This window comes from Passer domesticus, chromosome 5, assembly GCF_036417665.1.
Source record: "Passer domesticus isolate bPasDom1 chromosome 5, bPasDom1.hap1, whole genome shotgun sequence".
Lineage (NCBI taxonomy): Eukaryota > Metazoa > Chordata > Aves > Passeriformes > Passeridae > Passer > Passer domesticus.
In genome coordinates, this window is record NC_087478.1 from 2,399,746 (window position 1) to 2,427,285 (window position 27,540).

General features: G+C 50.3%; 2 protein-coding genes and 1 long non-coding RNA gene across 5 annotated transcripts in view; 2 read left to right on the forward strand and 1 right to left on the reverse strand.

Annotated features, from left to right (window-relative positions):
* Positions 1-27,540, reverse strand: part of LOC135301527 (uncharacterized) — a 54,547-nt gene that overhangs the window by 18,745 nt on the left and 8,262 nt on the right. The gene's annotated exons all lie outside the window — the stretch shown is intronic.
* Positions 929-7,119, forward strand: LOC135301521 (endonuclease domain-containing 1 protein-like). 2 transcript variants are annotated; one of them, XM_064421683.1, is made up of 3 exons: positions 929-1,069; positions 3,094-3,412; positions 5,402-7,119. In XM_064421683.1, the coding sequence occupies exons 2-3, from the start codon at positions 3,128-3,130 to the stop codon at positions 5,942-5,944; spliced, it is 828 nt and encodes a 275-aa protein (XP_064277753.1). In that variant the 5' UTR covers positions 929-1,069; positions 3,094-3,127; the 3' UTR covers positions 5,945-7,119. The 2 variants fall into 2 exon arrangements, with proteins under 2 accessions (XP_064277753.1, XP_064277752.1); XM_064421682.1 differs by lacking the exon at positions 929-1,069 and adding an exon at positions 1,412-1,565.
* On the forward strand, positions 9,275-17,185 carry LOC135301214 (endonuclease domain-containing 1 protein-like). Of its 2 annotated transcripts, XM_064421547.1 has the most exons (4): positions 9,275-9,356; positions 11,215-11,555; positions 13,032-13,350; positions 15,353-17,185. In XM_064421547.1, the coding sequence occupies exons 3-4, from the start codon at positions 13,066-13,068 to the stop codon at positions 15,902-15,904; spliced, it is 837 nt and encodes a 278-aa protein (XP_064277617.1). In that variant the 5' UTR covers positions 9,275-9,356; positions 11,215-11,555; positions 13,032-13,065; the 3' UTR covers positions 15,905-17,185. The 2 variants fall into 2 exon arrangements, with proteins under 2 accessions (XP_064277617.1, XP_064277616.1); XM_064421546.1 differs by lacking the exon at positions 9,275-9,356 and having other exon boundaries at positions 10,731-11,555.

Genomic DNA, 27,540 nt, shown 5'->3' on the forward strand with positions numbered 1-27,540 from the left:
AGCCTGGCAGTACAAAAAGCAGAAAAGGCCTTGGCTCTGTGAAAGCTCTGCCCAGCAAAACCAGAAACATCTCTGTGTTATCAGCTCTGTGTTTAGCAGAACTCCAAAACACAGCCCCACACTTTCTACTGTCAAAACCAGAAACATCTCTGTGTTATCAGCTCTGTGTTTAGCAGAACTCCAAAACACAGCCCCACACTTTCTACTGTCAAGAACATTAACTCTGAACCCATCACACCTTTCAGCTCCATGCCACTGTGCAAAGTCTCTCTCCAGCTCTCCTGCAGACTCCTACAGTACTGGCAGGTGCTCTGAGGTGTCCCCAGAGCCTTCTCCTTCCCAGGCTGCTGGGATCAAGCTGTTACACAGCCATGGCAATCAGGCAGGAGAATATTTGTAGCCTGGCCATAGGAATGATGTTATGGGAGGCTGCAGAAGAGCAGACTGTGAATATCTGAGTGCACTCAGAGCCAGGCCAGTCCATCCCATGTCACCAGAGATGTTCTGTTGGGAACAGGAACACGTGTAGGTGCTGGAGCAGCAGCAGCTGCAGCTGGTGGGATTGATGAAATGATCAAGGCAGCCACCAGACTCTGTTAGCTGATGCAGACATACCATGCTGCAAGGCAGCAAATTTGGGAGAAATTCTGGGGAAAATTTGAGAAACAACTGTCAACCCATTTCAGGGTGGGTGTGAAGAAACACCCTAACTAAAAATAGAAAACTTCTCTTTTCTGTAGAATTCACTGTTTACAAGAAAGAGCAACTTCATAACTGGGTATATAGTTAACTGATCCTGACATGCCATGCTGCAATTCAGCAAATTTGGGAGAAATTCTGGGTAAACTGTGACAAAAAACAGTCAGCACATTTCAGGGTGGGTGTGCACATACCTTCCGAATAAAAATAGAAAACTTCCCTATTCCGTGGAAGTCCTTGTTTATAAGAAGGGGCAAATTTATGACAGGGTATATATTGCAGTGGCACTCCTGAGCATTCAAACACTCCTTTCCCCAGGGAGAAGACAGAAGGAATGGTTCAGCTGCCTGTTCTGAGATTCTGCATTAAGGTAAGCTTTTGCTCCCTCCTCACCATGGACTCCAATATTCAGAGTCTTTCCTGACTTTTTGAAATAAATATATATACATAGACAAAACCTAGACTGGAGTTGCTGAAGTCCAAGGAGCAGAGCTTATGCGTGCACTGAATTTTGCAAGACTTCAGTCTTTTCTGTCAGTCAGGAGGGCAAAGACAGATGGAATGATTTGGGAAAGAAACTCAAGCCAGCTCACCTGAAAATTAAGTGAAACTGTTGAATAAGTAGGAAGGGGGAGATTACAGAGTACTAGAACTCCACCTGTGATCTTGCAAAAAAACCCTGAACAAACAGAGGTGTGGTCTGAACTCCTGGGAAAATTTACTCAAAGGGCTTCTTGGGAAATCTAAAAACTACCTCTTCTGGGAGAGCATATAAACCCAGAGAGTCTGAGACTGCAGCAGAGGCATTGGAGACTCCTCTGCCACTTTGGGGCGGCGAGCAGAATCCTGTGCCACTCCTTCTCACGGTAGGTTGTTTTCTATGTATCTGTTAAATTAGATATTAAGTGAGTTGGATCTATTTCAATCTCATGGAGTAGGACACGCAGAAGGAGTTTTCAGACCCTTCTCTGCTTGCTTTAGGGCAGCATTGGGCATGCTCTGCAGAGTACTGTAAAAAGGGCCTACTTGTAGTTCCAGCTCATTGCTCACCACATTCCTGGTCCAGGGATGAACAAGAGAAAAAACACCAGATATCTTGGGTCACAGCAGGGCTGTGTGCAGCTCAACATCCTGAATTCAGTGGAAATGGAGAGATGAGGGTCAGGGAGAAGAAGAAGACAAGGGCAAATGTGCAAGGTGACTTGACCTTCAGCAGTGTTGAGCTCAGCCCCTTCCCAGCCCAAGGTGGGCTTTATGCTTTAGAGACTGTGGCAGCTTTCTCTGCTAGGAGCCCTTTTACCTGCCTGTCCCAGCTGCCATATTCCAAATGCTGATGATATGAAATCACTGCATTGAGTGTCTGGAAATGCAAACGGAAGCATCCCTGCTCTTCCAAACCTGGGCTGCCTCCGAAAGGAAACAAAGCCCCTTGTTTGGTTACCAGCATCCCAGGTAGCTTTTCAGCAGGTTTCTCATAAAGGAATGATCTTACTGACTGCTGAAAATCATGTCACCACTGGGTAAGACAAAATAGGACAGGTGTCTTTCCAGGAAATTCCTGCAATGGTGCCTTTGACAGTACAGGGAAATCAATCAGCAAAGCTGAAGATGGACATCAGCAGCAATCCCAAGCAACCATGGGAAGAGCTGCCCCTCAGTGCTTGCATTGCAGCAGCCACTGTACTGATAAGATAGAGGTGTTATCCCTGATGTTTGCTACTGCCATCTGCTTGGCCCCGTCATTTGCTCTCTCCATGTGTCTGCAAGTTCAGACTCTGGAGTTGGATAACATGGAAATGCAAGGTGAGCAGCAGGACACCCATGGCCCAATGTCAGCTGAGAGGCAGGAGCCCAGTGGATCATTTGGGGCTCAGTATTGGGTCTGAGTGGCAGAGCTGAGTGTCTGTGTGACACTGGATGGGGCCAGACACTTGTAGGAAGTGCAGCATTGCTGTTCTTTGCCTGCCCCATGCCCCATGAGATTAAAGCCCAGCTCAGCATGGCAGGGGGCTGAGCAGAGCCCGTGCCCAGCTGCAGGTGTCTGCTGTGGGAAGGTGCTGAGAGCAGGAGGGAGGTGGGAAAAGGTGACCTTGTCCCAGGGCTGTGCCTCAGTTACACCTTTGCTGTGAGAGATGATTGCCCTCTTGGTGGGTTTGGCTCCTTCCTCCTACAGGCTGAGTTCTCACAGTGCTGTCTCCTGTGGTCACCTAAACCCTGTTTTAGGTTTCACACTTTTTGCCCATGTGATTTTTCCGTATCGAGGAGGACAGAAATTAGACCTTTCCTGGTGTCTCATAATCCCCTCCTCTGGCAGCTCTGTCCCCCTGCACAAAAAGGCTCCAGGCCATGTCCAGCTCTCTCCAAGCTGAGTGTGTCTCTGCATTTGCCTTCCAGGGGAGCAAGAGCCCTTCACTGAAATCCTCCCACCATGCTGGGGCTGCTGCTGCTGCAGGTGTTGGCCAGCTGCCTCTGGCTGGGACACAGCGAGGTGGTGAACTCCTTTGCAAGCTGTCCTCAGTTCTTCTATGCAGGGACAACTCCAAATGATGCCCTGAATCCAAAGAACCCAGCCTGGATCTGTCAGCGCTTCAGGAACTCGTATCACTATGCCACCCTGTATGACAGAGACAGGAGAATTCCAGTGTACTCTGCTTACAAATACGAACCTGGAGATGCCAAGAAACCTCCAGAGTGGTGGATGGTTGAGCCCCAGGTGAGTGTCCCTCTTTACTCACATTCCCCTCCAACCACTCAGAGATGAGCTGCAGCATTTAAATTACCACTTCTATTTCCTGATATTCCACTACTCACATGTAAATTGACACACTGCATGGGAATGTCCTCACTGAACTTCAATCTCCTGCACCACAGGGTTCCTCTGATGCATCTCAGAGATCAGGAGGAGCATGAGATGAATCACATCCCAAAGGTGCCCAGCTTTCTGCCTTCACCTGACAGGAACAGCAAATCAGATTCCTTTGCATGACATGACAAAGGCAAATGCTTCCCCTCCCTGGGCCCTGCTGTGCTGGGTGACCAAGTGATGGGGAAAAGGCATCCAGGAGAGGCTAAACTTGAGGCACCAACAGTCCTGCTGGCATCTGATCCCCACTTGGCCCTGAGCTGTTCTGCATCCCTGGCAGAGATCCTCTGCTCCCAGTGAAGAGTCAAACAGCCTTTGTGAGTGGTGGGAGAGAAGTGAGGAGAAACTCAGAAGGGAATGAAATGGCCCAGGGACAAAGCCTCAGGGGAAAAGGCACTGGAGATGAGAGGGTCAGGTTAACTGTGGAGGGATTTCTGGAGTGACACTTCAGGCAGTGCAAAGTGAGGAGCATCAGTGTTGGTCCAGTCAGAAGGGTGTGATCTGCATCCATGGGCAGTGACCCCTGAGCACCTTTGGCTCAGGCTTGGTCCACAAGGATCCAGCAGACAGACAGAACTCCAGAAACAATAGAGCCCTCACCAATGTCCTTCTGACAAAATTCAGTAGAACAGGCCAGGCCACTTGCAGAAGAGAAAAAGAGGCAATTGCTGTCATTGGTAAGGACAGACCAGCAGGACAGCATTTGGGGAAAGGTGAGCCAGAGGAGGAAGCCACATGCCTTACTCTCGAGGAAGGCTTTTCATTCCCTAAAAATTAACAAAAGTATTTTGAACTTAAGAATAATATATACTTGTTATCTTATATATAGGAACTCGAGCAACTAATCTGGTCTTGCACAGCTGCAGCCTCCACATTCTCTCTTTTTGGATATTTATGGAATCATTTGTGTTGGAAGGAACTTTAAAGACCATCTCAGTCCAACTCCCCTGCATGGGCCAGGTCACTTGCCATTAGACCAGCATGATCCAAGCCCTATCTAACCTGTCATATTCCTCCTGGACCTTTGACCCAAGCCACCCAAAATATCTTTGATTTTGTTAGCAGTCTCCTGAGGCATTTCGGGTATTTATTTTCCCCAGGACTCTTCTGGGATTACAGGCTCCTCTCACAAACTGATAATTTGTAACTTCTTCCCAGTGATGCTGCAGAAAATTCTCGCTTGCCCAGATAGCTCTAGCACACATTCCCAGCACTGCTGCAATAGATTCTATTGAGATTCTATTTACATTGAGCTCTTTTTGCTTACTGAGCAAAACTATTCCTCCTTGAATGAACTGCAGCCCTCCCAGGGAAACCTCAGCTGCAGGACTGATTTCCTGACACATCTCCCTCTGTATGGGGTTACAGTCCTGGTGTTCCAGGACTGGGGTACACCTAAAGCAACCACACATAAAATCACAGAATCATAGAATCGCAGCATGGTGTGAGGGGATGCAGGGAGAGCCCTGGGCAGATTTGGGCTGTGGAGACAGGAGGAAAGGGAAACAGATTTGGCAAGGGAGGACTCTCACCACAATTACATTTCAATCCTCGGAGTGGGAAATGCTCCTTGTCTCGTGCATCCATCCATGCTCCCAGCACATGCTGCAGGCTGGAACAAAAATGTCAGAAGTCAAAATCAGATTCTGAGCTACTTTCTCTTTCAAGCTCATGCATTCACGCAGGAGGGGCATGTGTATGATTTCTCTCAGATTCATACGTTTTTTCTACACTGAGATGGCAAAAAATGAGATCTTGACAATCAGAGACTTCTGCTCCAGGGAAATCTCCGTTACACCCATTCCCCAATCTAACACCTCTTTCTTTTTCCATGTCCAGCTCATAGATAAAAATAGTCTTCCAGATATGGAAAGGGATTGGATCCTCATAGAACAAAAAAAGTTCACCTTAGACCAAATCAAACAGAGTCAGGCTGTCCTTGATGACTACAAAGGACTGAAGGATTTGGACCGTGGCCATTTGAGCCCCAGTGGCCATCAGTTGAGTAGAGAGAGCAAGATGGCTACCTTCACCCTCACCAACATAGTGCCCCAGGACAGCAGCCTCAACAATGGTAAGTGGAATGCCTATGAACATAAAACAATGTCCAAAAAGACCAAGGGCTGTACAACGACCTACGTGATCACGGGTGCTGTGCCTGGGAACACCTACGTATCCGAGGAGAGGGTTAACAGACCCAGCCACATCTGGTCAGCTGCCTGCTGTCTGGTGGATGAAGAGCCCACGAAGGCTTGGGGGGCCATCGCTGAGAACGACAAGAATGAAGTGGAGGAGCTCAGTCTGGGGGAGCTGGAGGAGAGGTTGACTGATCTGTATAAGGGAGAGGTTACTCTGTTCAACAATGCCTGTCCCCGGAAATAAGCCTCACATCCTCAGTGGAAGAGGCTCGGTGGCTTTTCCCACGTGTCACAGAATCACAGAATGGGTTGCTTTGATGGGACCTTAAAGCCTCGATGATCATCTCGTTCACACCTACCCGCCATGGGCAGGGACGCCTTCCACTACACCAGGTTATTCCAAGCCCTCCCCAGCCCAGCCTTGAACCCTTCCAGGGATGGGCCAGTCAAAACATCTCTCAGTAACTTTTACTTGTACCACAGCATGCTCATGGTAATTTACTTCTTTATAATATCCCATCCAACCCTGCCCTCCATCAGTGTGAAACCATTCCGTCTTGCCCTGCACTCTCAGCAGTCTTCTCCAGGCTGAACATCCCCAGCTCTCTCACCCTCTCTCCAGAGCAGACATGCTCCAGCCCTTGCAGCACCTTCATGGCCTCCACTGGACTCCTCTCCAACAGCTTTGTATCCTTCTTGTGCTGTGGGCCCCAGAGCTGGAGGCAGCACTGCAGGTGGGGTCTCAGCAGAGCAGAGTAGTGGGGCACAAATGTCCTGTGCAGAGTCTGTGCTGCTTCCTTCTCTGCTGTGTTTGCAGCTCTGTCCCTCAGGGCACCTCCTCCTCTGCTCAAAGGCACAGAGACGTGGGCAGAGCCTCCAGCTGCTTTGCTTTGCTGCCCATCTCAGGATTGTGCAGCTGACTTGTCCCTCATCTCCTTAGCAAGGCTGTGGCACCAGGGCTCCTCAGGTTGCTCAGAGATCCTGCCTGGAGATCTCCATGCCTGGAGATACCCAAATGCCAACAATCCGTGATTCTGGACAACCTGCTCTAGCTGATCCTGCTGGAGCCTGGAGTCTGGACTAGAACGTCCTGAAAAGTCCCTCCAAAACACAACAATTCTGTGATTCTGTGATCCTGGTATATTCCTTTGCTTGCTTGCTTTGGAAACTGCACCTTGAGAGCAGCAGCTCTTGTATCAGACAGGCAGGCTTTGGCATCAGAGACATAGAAAGCTTTGAGCAGCCAAAGCTGAATTCCTGTGATGCACTCCTTGGACACCTTCATTCTCTGCTCTGCTTCTGAAGCTTTTCTGCAGATTGATGGGAAACTGATTTGGGGAAATGTATTCAGTGCTTGTCAAAGACCAATGTGTGCCACATCATGGAGTTTGCAAGAGCTCACAATAAAAGTTATTTGCAGCAGTGCTGGATTGCAGGCTCACATCTTCTATAAATCACAAGGTGCTTCTCACTGAAGTTTCTAGAACCACAAGTAAAGTCACAGTGCCCAGAGCATCCTTGCAGAACATTGGGTGTTCAAATGCAATCAGAGGGTGCCATAACACCCACACAAATGTCAGCATCAGACACCAGTTATTCTCCTGTGAATGGCATGAACAAAGTGGGCCAGGGTGCCAAGAGCTCATACAAGATATCCCCACAGACCCAGGAACAGGACTCCCAACTTTAATGTCCCCACTCTTGATCCTTTAGGGCATGAGGGCCTTTGCATTGAACACTTAAACATGTTCAGTGAGTTAAAGATTATGTGGAATTGCCTCATGTTTCCCCCTGGAGGAGTTTTACACTGGGTCATGCAGCACTGTGGAGTTGGGGGCACTTTTTGGGTCTTTTATTGTTCGTGGCCCCTTCTAATGATGTGACCACTGTTGGCCCTGCTATGTTCTGTCAGCTGGGCCTCATCAGAAAGGAGGAATTTGCCCCACCTCCACCAGATCTGCTTCTTCTTGGCTTTCTCCCTCATTCTGGATAAACCCCACTTTGTTTAAGACATCAGTCCCAGGTTAACAGAGAAAAAAAAGAAACCACAGGACTCAACCAGTTTGTTTGAACAAACTTTGGTCTAACCCACTTCTTCTGGATACTTCTGGTTGTAACAACCAACTCATCATTCTGTTATTCCTGGACTCTTCTAAATGGAAGAAAATTAGTGCAGTTTAGTTTTGAGTGAATGAATAGTCATTGAATGGCAGTACATTTTGGGTTGGAAAAGATCTTAATGACCATGCCGTCCTATGGGTAGGGACACCTTTCACTATCCCAGGTTTCTCCAAGCCTTGTGCAACCTGGCCTTGGACACTTCCATGGATGGGGCAGTCTCAGCTTCTGTGAGCAACCTGTGCTGGGGATTTACCACCCCCACAGTAACAAATATCTTCCTAATATCTAGTCTAAACCTACACTCCTTCCATTTCAAGCCTTTTCACCTTGTCATAATAGTGTGGTTTAAGCCCAGCCAGCAGCCGCTCCCTCACACCAAGACCACCGGGATCAGAGAGAGAACTGGGAAGGGGAAACCTGGAAAACTCGTGGGTGGAGATAGAGACAGTTTAACAGGGAAAGCAAGAGCTGTTCACACAAGCACAGCACATTAAGGAATCCTTTCACCATTTCCCATGGATAGAAAGGTACTCAGTCAGCTCCAAGAGGGCTGGGTCCTTTTCCACCTAACAGCTAGCTGGGTAGACTAAACCCAACACTCCAAATAACATCTCCTTCCTCCTTCTTTCCGTCACTTTATATCCTCAGCATGATGTCACATGGTCTGCGATATCCCTCTGGTCAGTTGGGATCACCTCTCCTGGCTCCTCCCAAGTACCCCCAGCCTCCTTGCCAGCCTGGCAGTACAAAAAAGCAGAAAAGGCCTTGCTCTGTGAAAGCTCTGCTCAACAGTAACAGAAACATCCCTGTGCTATCAACTCTGTGTTCAGCAGAACTCCAAAACACAGCCCCACACCTGCCATTTTCAAAAAAATTAACTCTGAACCCAGCACACCTGTCAGCTCCATGCCACTGTGCAAAGTCTCTCTCCAGCTCTCCTGCAGACTCCTACAGTACTGGCAGGTGCTCTGAGGTGTCCCCAGAGCCTTCTCCTTCCCAGGCTGCTGGGATCAAGCTGTTACACAGACATGGCAATTAGGCAAGAGAATATTTGTAGCCTGGCCATAGGAATGATGTTATGGGAGGCTGCAGAAGAGCAGACTGTGAATATCTGAGTGCACTCAGAGCCAGGCCAGTCCATCCCATGTCACCAGAGATGTTCTGTTGGGAACAGGAACATGTGTAGGTGCTGGAGCAGCAGCGACTGCAGCTGGTGGGATTGATGAAATGATCAAGGCAGCCACCAGACCCTGCTAGCTGAACCTGACATACCATGCTTCAAGGCAGCAAAGTTGGGAGAAATTCTGGGGAAAATTTGAGAAACAACTATCAACACATTTCAGGGTGGGTGTGAACATACTCCCTGAATAGAAACAGAAAGCTCTCTTTTCTGTGGAATTCCCTGTTTATAAGAAGGGGCAAATTTATGACTGGGTATATATTGCATTGGCATTCCTGAGGATTTAAACACTTCTGTCTCCAGGGAGAAGACAGAAGGAACAGTTCAGCTGCTTCTTCTGAGACTTTGCTTCAAGGTAAGCTCTTCCTCCTTCCTCACCATTAACTCCAGTATTCAAAGTCTTTCCTGAGCTTTGCAATAAATATACATAGAGAAAGCCTAGGCTGGAGTTGCTGAGCTCCAAGGAGCAATCAGCGCTTATGCATGCATTGCATTTTGCAGGATTTAGGTATTTTCTGTCAGTCAGGGGGGCAAGTACAGATGGAATGATTTGGGCAAGAAACTAAAGCCAGCTTACCTGAAAATTAACCCCAAACTGTTGAATAAGAAGGATGGGGGAGACTATTCACAGAATCACAGAATTTCTGGTTGGAAGAGACCTTTAAGATCATGGAGTCCAACCCATGTTCTAACACCTCAACTAGGTCATGGCACCAAGTGCCACATCCAGTCTTTTTTTAAACACATCCAGGGATGGTGAGTCCACCACCTCCCTGGGCAGATGACTCCAGTATTTGACCACTCTTTCTGTGAAAAACTCCCTCCTTAAGTCTAGCCTGTATCTCCCTTGGCGCAGCTTGAGACTCTGTCCTCTTGTTCTGTCTGTTGTTGCCCGGAGAAAGAGACTGACCCCCAGCTCACCACAGCCACCCTTCAGGAAGTTGAAGAGAGTGATAAGGTCACCTCTGAGTCTCCTTTTCTCCAGGCTAAACAATCCCAGCTCCCTCAGTCGTTCCTCATATGGCTTGTGTTCCAAGCCCCTCACCAGCCTCGTTGCTCTCCTTTGGACACACTCAAGCATCTCAACGTCCCTCCTAAACTGAGGGACCCAGAACTGAACACAGTACTCTAGGTGTGGCCTCACCAGTGCCGAGTACAGGGGAAGAATGACCTCCCTGCTCCTGCTGGCCACACTATTCCTGATACTGGCCAGGATGCCATTGGCCTTCTTGGCCACCTGGGCACACTGGTGGCTCATGTTCAGCCGACTGTCAACCAGCACCCCCAGGTCCCTTTCCACCTGAGCACTGTCCAGCCATACCATCCCCAGCCTGTAACGTTGCAGGGGGTTATTGTGGCCAAAGTGCAGGACTTGGCACTTGGACTTATTGAACTTCATCCCCTTAGATTCTGCCCATCCATCCAACCGTTCCAAGTCCCTCTGCAAAGCCCTCTGTCCCTCTGACAGATCGACACATGCTCCCAGCTTAGTGTCGTCTGCAAATTTACTAATGAAAGATTCTAAACCCTCATCCATATCATCAATAAAAATATTAAACAGAACTGGCCCCAGCACAGACCCCTGAGGGACACCACTGGTGACTGATACCAGCTGGATGCGGCACCATTCACCACCACTCTCTGGGCCCGGCCATGCAGCCAGTTCCTAACCCAGCACAGAGTGCTCCTGTCCAAGCCACGGGCTGCCAGTTTATCAAGGAGTATGCTGTGGGAGACAGTGTCAAAGGCCTTGCTGAAATCCAAATAAACAACATCTACAGCCTTCACTACTAAAACTACACCCATCAACTTCTAAAAAACCTTTGTATAAACAGAGGTGTGGTGTGATGTCCTGAGAAAATTCACTTTTAGGCCTGCTTGGGAAATCTAGCAACTGTCTCTTCCAGGAGAGTACTGCGGTGTGTTTTTGTCCTTAATGGTCTGTTCTGTTTCTCCCCCTGCCTCATTAGGTCAGACCAAATTATACCCTCCCTGCTAGATATCTTTCCTAAGACCAACCCCTAATTTTAAACAGTCCCACTTCCTCCTCCCCACAGTTGTCAATCCCTTCTTCTACCAAAACCCTGCCAGACCTCTCCTTTGGAAATCCCCAGATCCTGGAAGTTCCAATGGTTTATTTGAACTGTTTCCCTCCCCCTGTGTACCCGGTTGGTTAGAAGATTGCAAACTCTGCCTTATGTTCTTCCCCTAAGATTCTCAGATTGGACGAAGAGCTGTACCCTCTCCTGAGTTCTCCCTAGCTGAAAATATCCCGAACCGCTATATTTGGGGTCCTTGCCTCTGGTCAGTTAATAAAATTGATAAATCCTTGGGTCACCAAGGAAGACCCGTCTCGCTTGTCATCAGCATTGATCTGTGGTAGCTGGCTGGGACTCCAGGCCTCCCGGGTGTTGTCACATCACCTTATGCGTGGAGTGTGTGCTGTGACAGGAAATCATATAAACCCAGAGAGTCTGAGACTGCAGCAGAGGCATTGGAGACTCCTCTGACACTTGGGGGCTGTGACCAGAATCCTGTGCCGCTCCTTCTCACGGTAGGTGGTTTTTTATGTATCTGTTAACTTAGATATTAAGTGAGTTAGATCTATTTCAGTCTCATGGAGTAGGACACGCAGAAGGAGTTTTCCAACCCTTCTCTGCTTGCTTTGGGGCAGCTTTGGGCATGCTCTGCAGAGTACTGTAAAAAGTCATCACTTGTACCTCCAGTCCTCAGTTTGCAGATCATTGGTCACCATGTTCCTGATCCAGGGATGAACAAGAGAAAAAGTACCAGATATCTTGGGTCAGAGCAGGGCTGTCTGCAGCTCAACATCCTGAATCCAGTGGAAATGGAGAGATGAGGGTCAGGGAGAAGAACAAGACAAGGTCAAATGTGCAAGGTGACTTGTCAAGCCTTCAGCAGTGCTGAGCTCAGCCCCTTCCCAGCCCAAGGTGGGCTTTGTGCTTTAGAGGCTGTGACAGCTTTCTCTGCCAGGAGCCCTTTTACCTGCCTGTCCCAGCTGCCTTATTCCAAATGCTGATGATATGAAATCACTGCACTGAGTGTCTGGCAATGCAAATGGCAGCATCCCTGCTCTCCCCATCCTGTGCTGCCTCTGAAAGGAGACAAACTGTTATAAATCACTCATAACCCAGGTGGGATTGAGTAAATAAAATTGACTTAGATCCTGTTAAAAATTACAAAGCAAAGGGAAAATCGCTGTGAGCATAGCCTTTGATTGTACAGGGAAATCAATCAGCAAAGCTGAAGATGGACATCAGTAGGAATCCCCAGCAACCAATGGGAAGAGCTGCCCCTCAGTGCTTGCATTGCAGCAGCCACTGTGCTGATAAGATAGAGATGTTATCTCTCATGCTTGGAGTTACTATTTTTGTGGTCCCTTCATTTGCTCTGTCCATGTGTCTGCAAGTTCAGAGTGTGGGGTTGAATAGTGTGGAAATGCAAGGTGAGCAGCAGGACACCCATGGCCCAATGTCAGCTGAGGCAGGAGCCCAGGTGGATCATTTGGATTTCAGTATTGGGTCTGAGTGGCAGAGCTGAGTGTCTGTGTGAGCCTGGATGGGGCCAGACACTTGTAGGAAGTGCAGCATTGCTGTTCTTTACCTGGCCCATGCCCCATGAGATTAAAGCCCAGCTCAGCATGGCAGGGGGCTGAGCAGAGCCCGTGCCCAGCTGAGAGCGGGAGGGAGGTGGGAAAAGGTGACCTTGTCCCAGGGCTATGCCTCAGTTACACCTTTGCTGTGAGAGCTGATTGCAGTCCTGGTGGGTTTGACTCCTTCCTCCTGCAGGCTGAGTTCTCACAGTGCTGTCTCCTGTGGTCACCTAAAGTCTGTTTTAGGTTTCACACTTTTTGCCCATGTGATTTTTCCATATCGAGGAGGACAGAAATTACTCCTTTCCTGGTGTCTCATAATCCCCTCCTCTGGCAGCTCTGTCCCCCTGCACAAAAAGGCTCCAGGCCATGTCCAGCTCTCTCCAAGCTGAGTGTGTCTCTGCATTTGCCTTCCAGGGGAGCAAGAGCCCTTCACTGAAATCCTCCCACCATGCTGGGGCTGCTGCTGCTGCAGGTGTTGGCCAGCTGCCTCTGGCTGGGACACAGCGAGGTGGAAACACCCTTTGCAGGTTGTCCTCAGTTCTTCTATGCAGGCCATCCCCCAAATGATGCCCTGAATCCAGATAACCCAGCCTGGATCTGCCAGCGGTTCAGGAGCTCGTATCACTATGCCACCCTGTATGACAGAGACAGGAGAATTCCAGTGTACTCGGCTTACAAATACCAGCCTGGAGATGGCAGGAGACCTTCAGATTGTTGGATGGTTGAGCCCCAGGTGAGTGTCCCTCTTTACTAACACCACCCTCCAGCCACTCAGAGATGAGCTGCAGCATGGAATTACCTCTTTTATTCTGTAACACCCCACCACACACATGCAAATGGACACACTGGATGGAAATGTCCTCACTGAACATCAAACCCCGGCACACCATGCTTCCTCTGATGCATCTCAGACATCAGCAGGAGCATGAGATGAATCACATCCCAAAGGTGCCCAGCTTTCTGCCTTCACCTGACAGGAACAGCAAATCAGATTCCTTTGCATGACATGACAAAGGCAAATGCTTCCCCTCCCTGGGCCCTGCTGTTCTGGGTGACCAAGTGATGGGGAAAAGGCATCCAGGAGAGGCTAAACTTGAGGCACCAACAGTCCTGCTGGCATCTGATCCCCACTTGGCCCTGAGCTGTTCTGCATCCCTGGCAGAGCTTCTCAGCTCCCAGTGAAGAGTCAAACAGCCTTTGTGAGTGGTTTGAGAGAAGTGAGGAGAAACTCAGAAGGGAATGAAATGGCTGAGGGACAAATACTTGAGGGAAAAGGCACTGGAGATGAGAGGGTCAGGTTAACTGTGGAGGGATTTCTGGAGTGACATTTCAGGCAGTGCAAAGTGAGGAGCATCAGTGTTGGTCCAGTCAGAAGGGTGTGATTTCCATCCATGGGCAGTGACCCCTGAGCACCTTTGGCTCAGGCTTGGTCCAGAAGGATCCAGCAGACAGACAGAACTCCACAAGCTCTAGAGCCCTGACCCATGTCTTTCAGACAAACTTGAGTAAAACAGGCCAGGCCAATTGCAAAAGAGAAAAAGAAGCAATTTTTTTTCATTGCTAAGGACAGAGTAGCAGGATGGCACTTGAGGAAAGATGAGCCAGAGAAGGAAACTACATGCCCTACTCCAGAGGAAGGCTAAATATGTTTCTCTAAAGATGAACCAAAAGATGTTGAAGTTATGAAAAAATAAACTATTTCATCTTATGCTTAGGAACTTGAACACGTACTCTGTTATTGCACCACTACAGCCTCCACATTCTCTCTTTTTGGAGAATCATAGAATGGTTGGTGTTGGAAGGAACCATAAAGACCATCTCAGTCCAATTCCCCTGCATAGCCGAGGCCACTTGCCACTAAACCAGCATGATCCAGGCTCTAGCCAACCTGGCATTTTCCTCCTGGACATGAACCCTGGCCATTTAAAAAATCTTGGATTTTGTTGATTTACTCCAGAGGCATTTTTGGGATATTTAGATTTGCCAGGGCTCTTTTGAGGTTACAGCCCCCTCTCAGAGGCTGATCATTTGTAACTTCCTTCCAGAAATGCTGCAGAAAATACTCCCTGGCCCAGATCAGCCCTGAGACACATTCTCAGCACTGCTGTAACAGATTCCATTCACATTGAGATCTTTTTGCTTACTGAGCAAAACTGTTCAACCTTGAACAAACTGCAGCCCTCACAGGGAAACCTCAGCTGCAGGACTGATTTCCTGACACATCTCCCTCTGTATAGGGTTACAGTCCTGGTGTTCCAGAACTGGGGTACACCTGTAGCAACCACACATAAAATCACAGAATCACAGAATCACACAGTCACAGTGTGGTGTAAGAGGATCCAGGGAGAGCCCTGGGCAGATTTGAGCTGTGGAGACAAGAGGAAAGGAAAGCAGATTTGGCAGGGGAGGTGCCTCACCAAAGTCACCTTTCAATCCTAGGAGTGGGAAATGTTCCTTGACTCATGTATCCATCCATAACCTCAGCACAGGCTCCAGGCTGGATCACAAAGGTCAAAAGTCAAACTGAGAGCTGTCAGATTCTGAGCTACTTGCTCTTTAATGCTGTTCTATTCATGCAGGAGGGACATGTGTATGATTTCTCACAGATTCAAACGTTTTCCTGCACTGAGATAACACAAAATGGGATCTTGACCATCAGAGACTTCTGCTCCAGAGAAATCTGTTCCATTACTCTCATTCCCTATTCTAATACCACTTTCTCTTTCCCTGCCCAGCTCATAGATAACAATGTAAATCTTAAAGAGATGGAAAGGGATTGGATCCTCATACAAGAAAAAAAGTTCACCTTAGACCAAATCAAACAGAGCCAGGCTGTTCCTGCCGACTACAAAGAACTGGAGGGTTTGGACCGTGGCCATTTGAGCCCCAGTGGCCATCAGTTCAGTAGAGAGAGCAAGATGGCTACCTTCACCCTCACCAACATAGTGCCCCAGGACAGCAGCCTCAACAAAGGCCAGTGGAACATCTACGAGTCTAAAAAGATGCGCACAAAGACCAAGACCAAGGGCTGTACAACCACCTACGTGATCACGGGTGCTGTGCCTGGGAACACCTACGTATCCGAGGAGAGGGTTAACAGACCCAGCCACATCTGGTCAGCTGCCTGCTGTCTGGTGGATGAAGAGACCACGAAGGCTTGGGGGGCCATCGCTGAGAATGACAAGAACGAGGTGGAGGAGCTCAGCCTGGGGGAGCTGGAAGAGAGGTTGACCGAACTCTATAAGGGAGAGGTTACTCTGTTCAACAATGCCTGTCCCCGGACATAAGCCTCACATCCTCAGTGGAAGAGGCTCGGTGGCTTTTCCCACATGTCACAGAATCACAGAATCACAGAATGGGTTGGTTTTGATTGGACTTAAAAGCTTAAGGATCATCTCATACTGAACCTGCCTGCCATGGGCAGGGACACCTTCCACTACTCCAGGTTGTTCCAAGACCTCCCCAGCCAGGCCTTGAACCCTTCCAGGGACTGAGCAGTCAGAACATCTCTCAGTAACTTTTACTTGTACCACAGCATGCTCATGGTAATTTACTTCTTTATAATATCCCGTCCAACCCTGCCCTCCATCAGTGTGAAACCATTCCCGCTTGCCCTGTCACTCCATACCCTTGTCCAGAGACCCTCTCCAGCTCTCTTGGAGATCCTTGAGGTACTGCACTCTCAGCAGTCTTCTCCAGGCTGAACATCCCCAGCTCTCTCACCCTCTCTCCAGAGCAGACATGCTCCAGCCCTTGCAGCACCTTCATGGCCTCCACTGGACTCCTCTCCATCAGCTTTGTGTCCTTCTTGTGCTGTGGGCCCCAGAGCTGGAGGCAGCACTGCAGGTGGGGTCTCAGCAGAGCAGAGTAGAGGGGGACAAATGTCCTGTGCAGAGTCTGTGCTGCTTCCTTCTCTGCTGTGTTCCCAGCTCTGTCCCTCAGGGCACCTCCTCCTCTGCTCAAAGGCACAGAGACGTGGGCAGAGCCTCCAGCTGCTTTGCTTTGCTGCCCATCTCAGGAGAGAGCTCTCAGGAATGAGTCCTCTCCTCCTTAGCTGTCCCCAGGAGTGTGCATCTGACTTGTCCCTCACCTCCTTAGCAAGGCTGTGGCACCAGGGCTCCTCAGGATGCCCAGAGATCCTGCCTGGAGATCTCCATGTCTGGAGATACCCAAATGCCAACATACACGATTCTGGACAACCTGCTGATCCTGCTGGAGCCTGGAGTCTGGATTAGATTGTCCTGAGAAGTCCCTCCAAAACACAACAATTCTGTGATTCTGTGATCCTGGCACATGCTTTTGCTTGCTTGCTTTGGAAACTGCACCTTGAGAGCAGCAGCTGTTGTATCAGACAGGCAGGCTTTGGCATCAGAGTCTTAGAAAGCTCTGAGCAGCCAAAGCTGAATTCCTGTGGTGCACTCCTTGGACACCTTCATTCTCTGCTCTGCTTCTGAAGCTTTTCTGCAGATTTATGGGAAACTGATTTGGGGAAATGTATTCAGTGCTTGTCAAAGACCAATGTGTGCCACATCATGGAATTTGCAAGAGCTCACAATAAAAGTTATTTGCAGCAGTGCTGGATTGCAGGCTCACATCTTCTATAAATCACAAGTTGCTTCTCACTGAAATTTCTACAGCCACCAATAAAGTCACAGTGCCCAGAGCACCCTTGCAGGACATTGGGTGTGCAAATTACAATCAGAGGATGCGCCAACACCCAAACCAGTGTCCGTGTTAGACAGCAGTTATTCTCATGTGAATGGGCATGAACAAAGTGGGCCAGGGTGACAACAGCCCTTGCAAGCTGTGTCCCGTTCAGAGGTGCCAGCATGGGACTGGACTTCTCAGCTCAGGAGCTGTTCTTCATCTTCCTACTGGGTCTCACTGCTCAGCCAGGACCAACCTCTGTGGGAGCTGCACTAAAACACAGGTTCTGGTGGAGGTGCAGAGTGAGGCAGCCCCATGCAGATGTCTGCAGGTGTGCTGGTGTCCCAGCTGTGACCACAGCCAGCAGAGCTCCAGGCTTGCCTCAGCTGCATGAAGAGCTGCACCCTGGGCCAGTGCAGCTGCCCTGAGCTTTGGAGAGCCCCACTGGGGCTGGCTGATGTACTGCAGGATCCTGGGCAAGAGCCACCCCCAGCTGGGCCAGCAGCCAGAGGCCAGGCCCATTCCCCAGGGGCAGCTCTGGGGGCTCTGCACACCTGAGCACAGGGCACCAGATCCCAGGGCAGACACGGGGCATGGCCTGGGAGCACCATGGAGTTCTGCTCCTGCTGCCTCCAGCTGCCTTGGGCACAGCAGCAAGAGCCCTGCCTTGTGCCAGCTGGGCTGCACAGACCCCTAGGAGAAGATTTTGCTTTTTAGAAGAACAAAGTGACCATATCACTCTCACCCCTTTGCTGGAGAGCTCCTGCCATCCCGGGTCCTCTGCCTGGAAGGAGTTTTTCTGCTGGGATCAAATGCTGACACAGTCCCTGATGGGATGAAAGCATCAGAGTGATTTCAGGCTGAGGCACCTCTGCAGACACCTCTGCTGTACCTCAGGGTATGGCTCCCTCTGACTTGCTCACCAGCATCTGCACACTGGCTGTGTCTTGAGACCACAGTCATCCTCACCATTTCTTGTGCCATGCCCCACGGCCCTCAATTCCCAGGCTCTGGAGCCACTGGCTGCTTGACCAGATGTCATGGTTTGACACTGGCCAAACACCAGGCGCCCACAAAAGCTGCCCACTCAGCCTCCCCTGTTACAGATGGACAGGGGAGAGAAACAAAATTAATAAATGAATTATAAGTTGAGATAAGGACTTCGAGAAAACTCTCCCAAGGGCAAAACATGCTCAACTTTGAGATAGAAATTGAGTTAATTATTATCACAATGAGAGGAGGATAATGAGAATTAAAATAGCCCTTAGAAACACCTTTTCTTCCCTCAGCCTTTCCCTCCTTCCCACAAACAGCACAGGGAGACAGATTTAGGCGGGCTTTGGTCAGTTAATCACCCAAGATTCTCTTCCTGTGCTCAGGGAGAGGAGTGCCTCCCCTTCTGCACCACGCGGTCCCTCCCATGGGAGACAGTTCTCCTTGAACTTCTCCAGTATGGCTCCACTCTCGCAAGCAGAACTCCAACCAAAACTGCTGCAACATGAGTCCCTCCCACAGGCACACAGTCCTCCCAAAACTGCCCTGGCATGGGTCATCCTTCCATAGGGTGTAATCTTCCAAGGACTGGCGGCTGCAGCGGGGGAGCTGGGGACCCATCTATTCCCTGGATCACAGCCTCCTCCAGGCATCCACCTGCCCGAGTGTGGGCACCTCTGATATGGTCTGTGGATGACTCTCTGAATTTCCCCTGGATCCCATGGGCTGTGGGTGGATCTCTGCATCCCGCATGGATCCCAGTGTGCTGCAGGGGCACAGGTGCATCACCCTGGACTCACCGCTGCCTGCACAGGAATCTCTGCTCCGACACCTGGACCTTCTCTTCCCCCTCCTTCTCCACTGACCTTGTTGTCTCCATGTTGTTTCCTGCACATGTTCTCAGCACCACCTCTTCTCTGGCTGGAAATCAAACTGCCCGCCCCACTTTCCTTTGATTTTCTTCTTAAATATGTTATTGCAGAGGTGTTACCAACATCTCTAACTGGCCAGCAGTGGCCAGCACCATGTCCATGTACCGAACCACCATGCATTGGGCCTGCTGGATATGGTGGAAGCTTCCAGCAGCTTCTCACAGAAGCCACCTCTGTGGTCCCCCACTCCCAAGATCCAGTCTATGCAAAACCAACCCACCAATCCCATCAGTGCCACCTCTAGATCAACTTCCCAGGCTCTTCCCAGGACCTTCACCCCTGGCAGTAATCAGAAATGCCCTGCCATGCACAGCAAGCTTGTGAAATACATGGGAAGCGCAAGAGGGAAAAGGATCAGCTTGGATTCTGCCTTAGTTCATATATGAGGACTGTTGCTTTCCATCACTTCTAATCAGTGCTGGGTCACTGGGGAGGTCCCACATGCCTGGAGTTTGGCCATTGTGACACCCATCCTCAAGAAGGGATGGAAGGGGAATCTGGGGAATTACAGGCGTGTCCACCTGACCTGGCTTCCCAGAGGGGTTTTGGAGCAGATTGTCCAGAGTGTGATCACAGGGCACATCCAGGATAACCAAGGCATCAGTCCCAGCCAGCAGGGGTTTAGGAAAGGCAGGTATTGCCTAGTGACCCTGATCTCCTTTGATGACCAGATGAGCGGCCCAGCGAATGAGGGGGAGGCTGTGGAAGTGTCCACCTGGACTTCAACAAAGCCTTTGGCACGGTGTCCCACAGCATTCTCCTGGAAAAGCTGTCAGCCCACAGCTTGGAGAGGTGCTCTCCTGGCTGGGTCAGGAGCTGTCTGGGTGTCCAGGCCCAGAGAGCCTTGGTGAACAGTGCCACATCCAGCTGGCGTCCGGCCACAAGCGCTGTCCCCAGGGAGCAGCGTGGGGCCTAGTCCCGTTTAAGATCTTCACTGGTGATCTGCATGAGGGCATCCAGGGAACTCTCAACAAGATCATGGATGATACCAAGGTTGGTGGGAGACTCAGCCTGCTGGAGGGCAGAAAGGTTCTGCAAAGGGATCTGGACGGGCTGGATCCACGGGCCGAGGCCACGTCAGCAGGCAGTGCAGAGAAAGGCCATGAAGCTGGTGAAGGCCCTGGAGGGAAAGGCCTGAGAGGAGCAGCTGGGGCAGCTGGGGTTCTTTAGCCCAGAAAAGGCGGCTCTGAGAGATTATTTTTCTCTCCAGCTCCCTGAAAAGGGGGTGTAGCCAGCTGGGTGTCAGAATTTTCTGCTGGATAACCAGGGAGATGATGAGAGGGCCAGGCCTCAACCGGCAGCAGGGGAGATTCTGTGGCACATCAGGAGGAATTTTTTCACATAAAGAGTGATTCAACATTGGAATGGACTGCCTGAGGTTATGGTGGCATCCCAATCCCACGGTGGGTAGCAAGCACCTGTGTTCCCTGGGAAGATGCAGCTGCACTGACATGGCCGGGTAATTTTGCAGTTTGCTCTGTGTCTGTCCATCTTTAGGGAGAGCTCTGCGCTCCAGTGTGTCACAGGGATTTTAGCCACTTAGGAAAAATGACTTTTGCTGGGAGATGTGGGGTGACACTGCGACCTCAAGCCTCTTCACTGCAAAGTGTTGGATCATGCAGCTTGCTTAGCCCTTTTCCAGTAACACCAAGGGTTCCCATTCTGTGGACTGAATATGTTGCCGTGTGCTGTCCCAAAAGAGAAGGTAACAGGAGACTCAAGACAGTGACATCCTCTGGCCTTTGGCTGAGAGAGAAGTTGGGCAAAGCCAGGAAAAAAAAAAATTCCTGTTTGGCAACTTTAATACAGTTACATTGTAAAGTTAAACTTCTGATTTCTGAGGAACTACTTATCTGTTGTAAATCTGGGTGCGTTTCTGCTACGCTACCTGCAATGAGGCCCTCACTTCCTGTACCTGGGCAAAATGTCCTTGCTAATGGGCAACAGCACTTTGGCACAGGAATATCAGGCAAGAACCCCTGGGTTCAGGTGAGGAGGTGTTCAGCAATGCTGCTGCCCAAGTGCTGTGCCACACGCCTGAAGATGCTGCAGAGAACCTTATGGACAACCTGCTCTAGCTGATCCTGCTGGAGCCTGGAGTCTGGACTAGAAGGTCCTGAGAAGTCCCTCCAAAACACAACAATTCAGTGATTCTGTGATCCTGGCACATGCTTTTGCTTGCTTGCTTTGGAAACTGCACCTTGAGAGCAGCAGCTGTCGTATCAGACAGGCAGGCTTTGGCATCAGAGCCTTAGAAAGCTCTGAGCAGCCAAAGCTGAATTCCTGTGGTGCACTCCTTGGACACCTTCATTCTCTGCTCTGCTTCTGAAGCTTTTCTGCAGATTGATGGGAAACTGATTTGGGGAAATGTATTCAATGGTTGTCAAAGACCAATGTGTGCCACATCATGGAGTTTTCAAGAGCTTACAATAAAAGTTATTTGCAGCAGTGCTGGATTGCAGACTCACATCTTCTATAAATCACAAGTTGCTTTCCACTGAAGTTTCTAGAACCACCAATAATGTCACAGTGCCCAGAGCACCCTTGCAGGACACTGGGTGTGCAAATTCAATCAGAGGATGCGCCAACACCCAAACCAGTGCCAGTGTCAGACAGCAGTTATTCTCATGGGTATGGCATGAGCAACGTGGGCCAGGGTGACAACAGCCCTTGCAAGCTGTGTCCCTTTCAGAGGTGCCATCATGGGACTGGACATCTCAGCTCAGGAGCTGTTGTGCATTGTCCTACTGGGTCTCACTGCTCAGCCAGGACCAACCTCTGTGGGAGCTGCACTAAAACACAGGTTCTGGTGGAGGTGCAGAGTGAGGCAGCCCCATGCAGATGTCTGCAGGTGTGCTGGTGTCCTAGCTGTGACCACAGCCAGCAGAGCTCCAGGCTTGCCTCAGCTGCATGAAGAGCTACACCCTGGGCCAGTGCAGCTGCCCTGAGCTTTGGAGAGCCCCACTGGGGCTGGCTGATGTGCTGCAGGATCCTGGGCAAGAGCCACCCCCAGCTGGGCCAGCAGCCAGAGGCAGGGCACATTCCCCAGGGGCAGCTCTGGGGGCTCTGCACACCTGAGCACAGGGCACCAGATCCCAGGGCAGACACGGGGCACGGCCTGGGAGCACCATGGAGTTCTGCTCCTGCTGCCTCCAGCTGCCTTGGGCACAGCAGCAAGAGCCCTGCCTTGTGCCAGCTGGGCTGCACAGACCCCTAGAAGAAGATTTTGCTTTTTAGAAGAACAAAGTGACCATATCACTCTCACCCCTTTGCTGGAGAGCTCCTGCCATCCCGGGTCCTCTGCCTGGAAGGAGTTTTTCTGCTGGGATCAAATGCTGACACAGTCCCTGATGGGATGAAAGCATCAGAGCGATTTCAGGCTGAGGCACCTCTGCAGACACCTCTACTGTAACACAGGGTATGGCTCCCTCTGACTTGCTCACCAGCATCTGCACACTGGCTGTGTCTTGAGACCACACTCATCCTCACCATTTCTTGTGCCATGCCTCACTGCCCTCAATTCCCAGGCTCTGGAGCCACTGGCTGCTTGACCAGCTGTCGTGGTTTGACACTGGCCAAACACCAGGCGCCCACAAAAGCTGCCCACTCAGCCTCCCCTGTTACAGATGGACAGGGGAGAGAAACAAAATTAATAAATGAATTATAAGTTGAGATAAGGACTTTGAGAAAACTCTCCCAAGGGCAAAACATGTTCAACTTTGAGATAGAAATTGAGTTTATTATTATCACAATGAGAGCAGGATAATGAGAATTAAAATAGCCCTTAGAAACACCTTTTCTTCCCTCAGCCTTTCCCTCCTTCCCGCAAACAGCACAGGGAGACAGATTTAGGCGGGCTTTGGTCAGTTAATCACCCAAGATTCTCTTCCTGTGCTCAGGGAGAGGAGTGCCTCCCCTTCTGCACCACAGGGTCCATCCCATGGGAGACAGTTCTCCTTGAACTTCTCCAGTATGGCTCCACTCTCACAAGCAGAACTCCAATCAAAACTGCTGCAACATGAGTCCCTCCCAGAGGCACACAGTCCTCCCAAAACTGCCCTGGCATGGGTTATCCTTCCATAGGGTGTAATCTTCCAAGGACTGGCGGCTGCAGCGGGGGGGGGGAGCTGGGGACCCATCTATTCCCTGGATCACAGCCTCCTCCAGGCATCCACTTGCCCGAGTGTGGGCACCTCTGATATGGCCTGTGGATGACTCTCTGAATTTCCCCTGGATCCCCATGGGCTGTGGGTGGATCTCTGCATCCCGCATGGATCCCAATGTGCTGCAGGGGCACAGATGCATCACCCTGGACTCACTGCTGCCTGCAGAGGAATCTCTGCTCTGACACCTGGACCTTCTCTTCCCCCTCCTTCTCCAATGACCTTGGTGTCTCCATGTTGTTTCCTGCACATGTTCTCACCTCCTCCTCTTCTCTGGCTGGAAATCAAACTGCCCGCCCCACTTTCCTTTGATTTTCTTCTTTAGTATGTTATTACCAACATCTCTAACTGGCCAGCAGTGGCCAGCACCATGTCCATGTACAGAACCACCATGCATTGGGCCTGCTGGATATGGTGGAAGCTTCCAGCAGCTTCTCACAGAAGCCACATCTGTGGTCCCCCACTCCCAAGATCCAGCCTGTGCAAAACCAACACACCAATCCCATCAGTGCCACCTCTAGATCAACTTCCCAGGCTCTTCCCAGGACCTTCACCTCTGGCAGTAATCAGAAATGCCCTGCCATGCACAGCAAGCTTGTGAAATACATGGGAAGCGCAAGAGGGAAAAGGATCAGCTTGGATTCTGCCTTAGTTCATATATGAGGACTGTTGCTTTCCATCACTTCTAATCAGTGCTGGGTCACTGGGGAGGTCCCACATGCCTGGAGTTTGGCCATTGTGACACCCATCCTCAAGAAGGGATGGAAGGGGAATCTGGGGAATTACAGGCGTGTCCACCTGACCTGGCTTCCCAGAAGGGTTTTGGAGCAGATTGTCCAGAGTGTGATCACAGGGCACATCCAGGATAACCAAGGCATCAGTCCCAGCCAGCAGGGGTTTAGGAAAGGCAGGTATTGCCTAGTGACCCTGATCTCCTTTGATGACCAGATGAGCGGCCCAGCGGATGAGGGGGAGGCTGTGGAAGTGTCCACCTGGACTTCAACAAAGCCTTTGGCACAGTGTCCCACAGCATTCTCCTGGAAAAGCTGTCAGCCCACGGCTTGGAGAGGTGCTCTCCTGGCTGGGTCAGGAGCTGTCTGGGTGTCCAGGCCCAGAGAGCCTTGGTGAACAGTGCCACATCCAGCTGGCGTCCGGCCACAAGCGCTGTCCCCAGGGAGCAGCGTGGGGCCTAGTCCCGTTTAAGATCTTTACTGGTGATCTGCATGAGGGGATCTCGTGAACTCTCAGCAAGATCATGGATGATACCAAGGTTGGTGGGCGACTCAGCCTGCTGGAGGGCAGGAAGGCTCTGCAGAGGGATCTGGACGGGCTGGATCCACGGGCCGAGGCCACATCAGCAGGCAGTGCAGAGAAAGGCCATGAAGCTGGTGAAGGCCCTGGAGGGAAAGGCCTGAGAGGAGCAGCTGGGGCAGCTGGGGTTCTTTAGCCCAGAAAAGGCGGCTCTGAGAGATTATTTCTCTCTCCAGCTCCCTGAAAAGGGGGTGCAGCCAGCTGGGTGTCAGAATATTCTGCTGGATAACCAGGGAGATGATGAGAGGGCCAGGCCTCAACTGGCAGCAGGGGAGATTCTGGTGGCACATCAGGAGGAATTTCTTCACATAAAGGGTGATTCAACATTGGAATGGACTGCCTGAGGATGTGGTGGAATCCCAATCCCACCGTGGTGTGGGAAGCACCTGTGTTTTCTGGGAAGATGCAGCTGCACTGACATGGCCGGGTAATTTTGCAGTTTGCTCTGTGTCTGTCCATCTTTGGGGAGAGCTCTGGGCTCCGGTGTGCCACAGGGATTTTAGCCGCTAAGGAAAAATTATTTTTGCTGCGAGCTGTGAGGAGACACTGCAGCCTCAAGCCTCTTCACTGCAAAATGTTGGTCATGCAGCTTGCTTAGCCCTTTTCCAGTAACACCAAGGGTTCCCATTCTGTGGACTGAACATGTTGCTGTGTGCTCTCCCAAAAGAGAAGATAACAGGAGACTCAATGCAGTGACATCCACTGGCCTCTGCTTGAGAGAGAAGTTGGGCAAAGCTCCTTTGGTTCCTTCAGGAAAAAAAATTCCTGTTTGGCAACTTTAATAAAGTTACATTGTAAAGTTAAACTTCTGATTTCTCTGGAACTACTTATCTGTTGTAAATCTGGGTGCGATTCTGTTACACTCCCTGCAATGAGGCCCTCACTTCCTGTACCTGGGCAAAAATGTCCTTGCTAATGGGCAACAGCACTTTGGCACAGGAATATCAGGCAAGAACCCCTGGGTTCAGGTGAGGAGGCGTTCAGCAATGCTGCTGCCCAAGTGCTGTGCCACACGCCTGAAGATGCTGCAGAGAACCTTATGGACAACCTGCTCTAGCTGATCCTGCTGGAGCCTGGAGTCTGGCTTAGAAGGTCCTGAGAAGTCCCTCCAAAACACAACAATTCTGTGATTCTGTGAACCTGGCACATGCTTTTGTTTGTTTGCTTTTGAAACTGCACCTTGAGAGCAGCAGCTGTTGTATCAAACAGGCAGGCTTTGGCATCAGAGACATAGAAAGCTCAGATATGCTCCTTGGACAGCTTCATTCTCTGCTCTGCTTCTGAAGCTTTTCTGCAGATTGATGGGAAACTGATTTGGGGAAATGTATTCAATGGTTGTCAAAGACCAATGTGTGCCACATCATGTCGTTTGCATGAGCTTACAATAAAAGTTATTTGCTGCAGTGCTGGATTGTAGGGTCAGGTCTTCTACAAACCACAAGTTGTTTCTAACTGAAATTTCTAGAACCACCAGTAAAGTTACAGTGCCCGGAGCATCCTTGCAGGACACTGGGTGTGCAAATGCAATCAGAGGGTGTCATAACACCCACACAAATGTCAGCATCAGACAGCAGTTATTCTGGTGTGAATGGCAAGAACAAAGTGGGCCAGGGTGCTGACAGCTCTTACAAGATATCCCCATGGATCCAGGAAAAACACTCCCAACTTAGAGGACTGCAGTCTTGATCCTTTGGGGATGGGGGCCTTTCCAAAGAGTTCAGCGGATTCTGTGAGTTCAGGATTATGTGGGATTGCCCCACTTTTCCCCTGGGAAGGGTTTTACACAGGGTCATGCAGCACTGTAGAGTTCGGGGACACTGTAGGGGTCTTTGATGGTTTATGGCCCCTTCTGATGATGTGACATCTGTTGGACCCTGCTTTGTTCTGCCAGCTGGGCCTCATAAGGAAGGCGGAATTTGCCCCACCTCCACCAGGTCTGCTTCTTCTTGGCCTTCCCCCTCATTCTGGCTAAACCCCACTTTGTTTAAGACATCCGTCCCACGTTAACAGAGAAAAAAGAAACCACAGGACTCAACCAGTTTGATTGAACAAACTTTGGTCTAGCACACTTCTTCTGGATACTTCTGGTTGTAACAACAAACTCATCATTTTATTATTCCTGGCCTTTTGAAAATGGAAGAACATGAGTCCAGTTTCATTTTGAGTGTGTGAATGCTCATTGAATGACAGAATATTTTGGGTTGGAAAGGTTCTTAATGACCAGCTACTTCCATGCCCTCCCATGGGCAGAGGCACCTTCCACTATCCCAGGTTGCTCCAAGCCCCAGCCAACCTGGCCATGGACACTTCCAGGCATGTGGCAGTCTCAGCTTCTGTAAGCAACCTGTGCTGAGGCTTCACCATCCCCACAGTAAAAAATACCTTCCTAATATCCACTCTAAATCTACACTTCTTCCATTTTAAGCCTTTTCACCTTGTCCTAATGGTGTGGTTTAAGCCCAGCCAGCAGCCACTCCTCACACAGCCACTCCCTCACTCTCCAACCACAAGGATCAGAGAGAGAACTGGAAGAGTAAAATCTGGAGAATTTGTGGGTAGAGATAGAGACAGTTTGACAGGGAAAGGAGAAGCTGTGCACACAATCAAGGCACATCAAGGAATCCTTTCACCATTTCCCATGGATAGAAAGGTGCTCAGCCACCTCCAAGAGAGCTAGGTCCTATTCCGCCTACCACTTACGTGGGAACACTAAACCCAACACCCCAAAGGACATCTCCTCCTTTCCCTCACTTTATATCCTCCGCATGATGTCTCATGGTCTGCAATATCCCTCTGGTCAGTTGGGCTCACCTCTCCTGGCTCCTCCCAAGTACCCCCAGCCTCCTTGCCAGCCTGGCAGTACAAAAAGCAGAAAAG

Excerpts from the sequence above, each read along its gene's own strand:
- LOC135301521 (XM_064421683.1), top strand. The coding sequence starts at position 3,128 with ATGCTGGGGCTGCTGCTGCTGCAGGTGTTGGCCAGCTGCCTCTGGCTG. Across the intron at positions 3,413-5,401 it reads GGTGGATGGTTGAGCCCCAG|CTCATAGATAAAAATAGTCT; the intron begins GTGAGTGTCCCT and ends TTCCATGTCCAG.
- LOC135301214 (XM_064421547.1), top strand. The coding sequence starts at position 13,066 with ATGCTGGGGCTGCTGCTGCTGCAGGTGTTGGCCAGCTGCCTCTGGCTG. Across the intron at positions 13,351-15,352 it reads GTTGGATGGTTGAGCCCCAG|CTCATAGATAACAATGTAAA; the intron begins GTGAGTGTCCCT and ends TTCCCTGCCCAG.